The following is a 3,212-nucleotide window of genomic DNA, read 5'->3' on the forward strand; positions in this document are numbered from 1 at the left end:
TTTATGTGTTCTCTTGATTGGTGCGCTTTTATTTGTACTTTTTACACAGACTACCAGCAAAGAAAGCTTTGATATCAACAGTTTCCATTTTATAACATCAAATATTTAATCATAAACAAGACCACACTGTTTTTTTCTGATTGTCCAGCCTCTAGGTTTGCTCAGTTCCCAGGTTTTTGCAGACGGCAGTCGTCTTCAGCAGGATGAAGTTTGTTGACTTGTTAAGAAACGTCAAGGCTGTTGGGCTTTTTATTGTGTCCATCAGAGTCTGTTTGGTTTCAGTGGTTGTTTTGTCTTTTTTTCTGCCCCAAGATGAACCAAAAAGCAGCCTTTTTTTTCCATTTGTGGAAAAAACGGCTCAGGTAGGATGACAACAAACTCTAATCCTGGAAAAAAAATCTCAGTTTCAGGTGAGTATAAAATCTATTTTACAGAGAAATGGGGTGTTGATCCCAGTACTGGGTTTTATGGCTGCTTTCAGGGCATTTCTTCTTCTTTTGTTGCTTTAATTTGCAGCTTCTCAGCTCTGCATCCAGCTGCTGAGCCAGGAGATTGACGCTGGATGCTGCAGTAATGCCACATCCCAACTGTAAGACCTGCAGACATTAAGAAAAATAACTACAGATATTATCTAAAACAATTCACTTCAGAAGTTTGTAACTTAAGACTTATTTATTTGTAGTTTATTGGCTTATTTCCCTCCAAAGTTTATTACTCTGAAGATGCCAAATAGTATCAGAAAATAGTTTTTACTTCTAGTAAAGATAGCATGTAGCAATGCAAATAATGATTATTTTAGTAATTGATTACTTTATTGATAATTTGGATGGTTATTTAGTTAGTTGGATTTTTTAAAATCCACATTCTGCAGATTTTTCATTTAACTACATTAAAAAGTAGAAAGACAACAAATAATTTAAATCATTTTTAAGTAAAAAAAAAATATTGCTTAAGATGCAATAACATATATTCCTTTAGTAAACATTTGATTATTTGTAGATTAATTGACCAATTTTTGGATTAACTTTTTAATAATTTTATAGCAAATGTGCTTAACAGATGTTTTAAAAATTATTTTAACCAAGTAAAACAAAAAATATTACATCAAGAATATTTCAACTGAATAAATCTTATTTGTTTATTGTTTGAGTAAAACAAGATTTATTCTTTTTATAGGTATGTATATATAAATATGTATGATGTTATATCTTTATTTTCCAGATATAAATTGAAGGGAAGAAAAGGTTATACTGAAATATTCAAACATTTCATCAGAATAGTCTCGTTTATTAATAATTTAATTAGCAAAAAAGATTTATTCCTCTTTTTTTCATGTGAATCCGCTTTATTTTCCAGAGATAAATTGAATTAAAATAAACATTAGACTTTGATATTAAACATTTTTGGTAACAAGTGGCATACATACCCATGCGTGTGAATTCTTCACCGTTTCCTGGTGTTATATGACATTATTTCCAGTTTCTGTGGACATAAAAACAATAAAACATTTTTTTTAATTAGATGAAAAGTGAGATTGCGTGTACAACCAGCAGGTGGCAGTGTTGCATTATGTTTCAGGAAACAAATGGTCTCAAATTTGGACAGTTTATATTTTTACACACACAAAGAAGCAACTACTACCAATTAAATCCTTATTTTATTTCATGAACAACCACCTGTGTCTCCCCGTTTTCCCCCCAATGGCTCATTATTTTTCTCATTCAAGTATTTTTGTTTATAATGACTTTTTCTTTCTTCATACAAGCCAGCAGACAACTGCTTGATGGTCTGGCTGTGATTCATTTAGTCTAGCTGTGTAAACATCCATTAGTAATTCATGACTCTGTCCAGCATCCCCGGGCTTCAATTAACCCCTGATGTTTGTCTGTCTTCCGTTTCGGACTCCCATCCGTCTCCCTATCGCTCTTTCTTCCTCCAGATGCTTTTTTGTTCATTCATTCTGCTCTCCATCAATCATCCTCTTTGGTTATTGGAGCGCTTGTCATCTCGTCCAATTAGAAGAAAATACAATTTTCACCGGGAACAGAAGCAAACAAAAGCAGCCGACCAGGTGGTGTTTACCGATCCGACGCAATGTATGCAAATTAAAAACTTTCGCATGGAAAGGAGAGGCGTTGTGCTTTAGACCTCAGGTATGACGTAAGGAGCATCATTAACAGTGACGTACTTCAATAAAAACGAAGCCAGTTGAAATTAAAACGTTTCAAAAGTCGGTAAATGGTTATTTAGATTAAAATTAGTTCCGATAATTAACTAATACCGTCCGTTGGATCTTCTTTTCGTGCTGTAGTTTGGCCGCCATCCAACAGAGGGCGCCGCTGGTCATTCTGAAGCGGAGCCGTTGATGGAGAAACAAAGATGGCGGCCAGGCCAGAACGTATCAGAGTAATGGTCGAAACAGAGTCCGTTGTGGGATGGAAAAAGCACTTTTCGCGGTTCTATTTTGACATATAAGCACTCGACAAGCCTTAATACAAATTACTGATGTGCTATGAAGGCAAGTATAACAGAAATAAAAATTAAAATGACAGAAAAAGACATTAATGACAATACGCAGGTTGATTTTGAGGTCCGTCATGAGTTAATGCACTTCATAGAGCGAAGTTTTAAGAGAAAACACAGATCGTACTTCTCTAAATCTTTCTGTTAATTATAAATTAAGTGTTTCACATATTTTTTCTTGTTATCTTTGATTTTTTTTGAGTGTTTAATTTTTCTCTTTGTGTTACGGAAAGACAGTCAGCTCTCTTGATACAAGAGAAAACTTTAGTTTTTTCAAGTGTCCGCTTATCTATCCATCGTTAGTCCATCAATAAGATAAAATTGATTTATTTTTAATAATATTTCAACAGGATCCCGCTTCCGAAAAATTAAAACGATCCCTTAGGTGCTTTGATGATTTATTCATTTTAATTTAAGGCACACTCAATGTTAGGTAAGATTCTTAAAAAACTAATTAGTTGAGTTACTTACTAATTTATATTTTAATTCATTGAAGAATATTATGAGTATTGCAGGATTTGGAAACAGATTTTACTTTCAAATTAAATCTGTGTAACCTAACGATTATTTTACCATTTACATTTACATACATTTGAAGATGTAAATAACCAAATAATTAAAATGTTTTTTTTAAATAAGAAAATATTTGTATTCATGCTTCAGTCAAAAACAGAATTTTACTCCTCCAA

The 3,212-nt window shown here is 32.9% G+C and overlaps 1 protein-coding gene across 1 annotated transcript in view; it reads right to left on the reverse strand.

The window, feature by feature from the left end:
• lhfpl3 (LHFPL tetraspan subfamily member 3) overlaps window positions 1–3,212 on the reverse strand; it is a 30,591-nt gene continuing 27,379 nt past the window's right edge. Inside the window, exons 3-4 of the mRNA XM_014998492.2 lie at window positions 1,427–1,482; window positions 1–596 (exon numbers count right to left, since the gene is read on the reverse strand). Coding sequence (XP_014853978.1) covers window positions 1,460–1,482 — 23 coding nt within the window. The 3' untranslated portion in view covers window positions 1–596; window positions 1,427–1,459. The remainder of the gene's footprint in view (window positions 597–1,426; window positions 1,483–3,212) is intronic.

This window comes from Poecilia mexicana, unplaced genomic scaffold (genome assembly GCF_051168715.1).
Source record: "Poecilia mexicana isolate PSO_F unplaced genomic scaffold, ASM5116871v1 scaffold_23, whole genome shotgun sequence".
Lineage (NCBI taxonomy): Eukaryota > Metazoa > Chordata > Actinopteri > Cyprinodontiformes > Poeciliidae > Poecilia > Poecilia mexicana.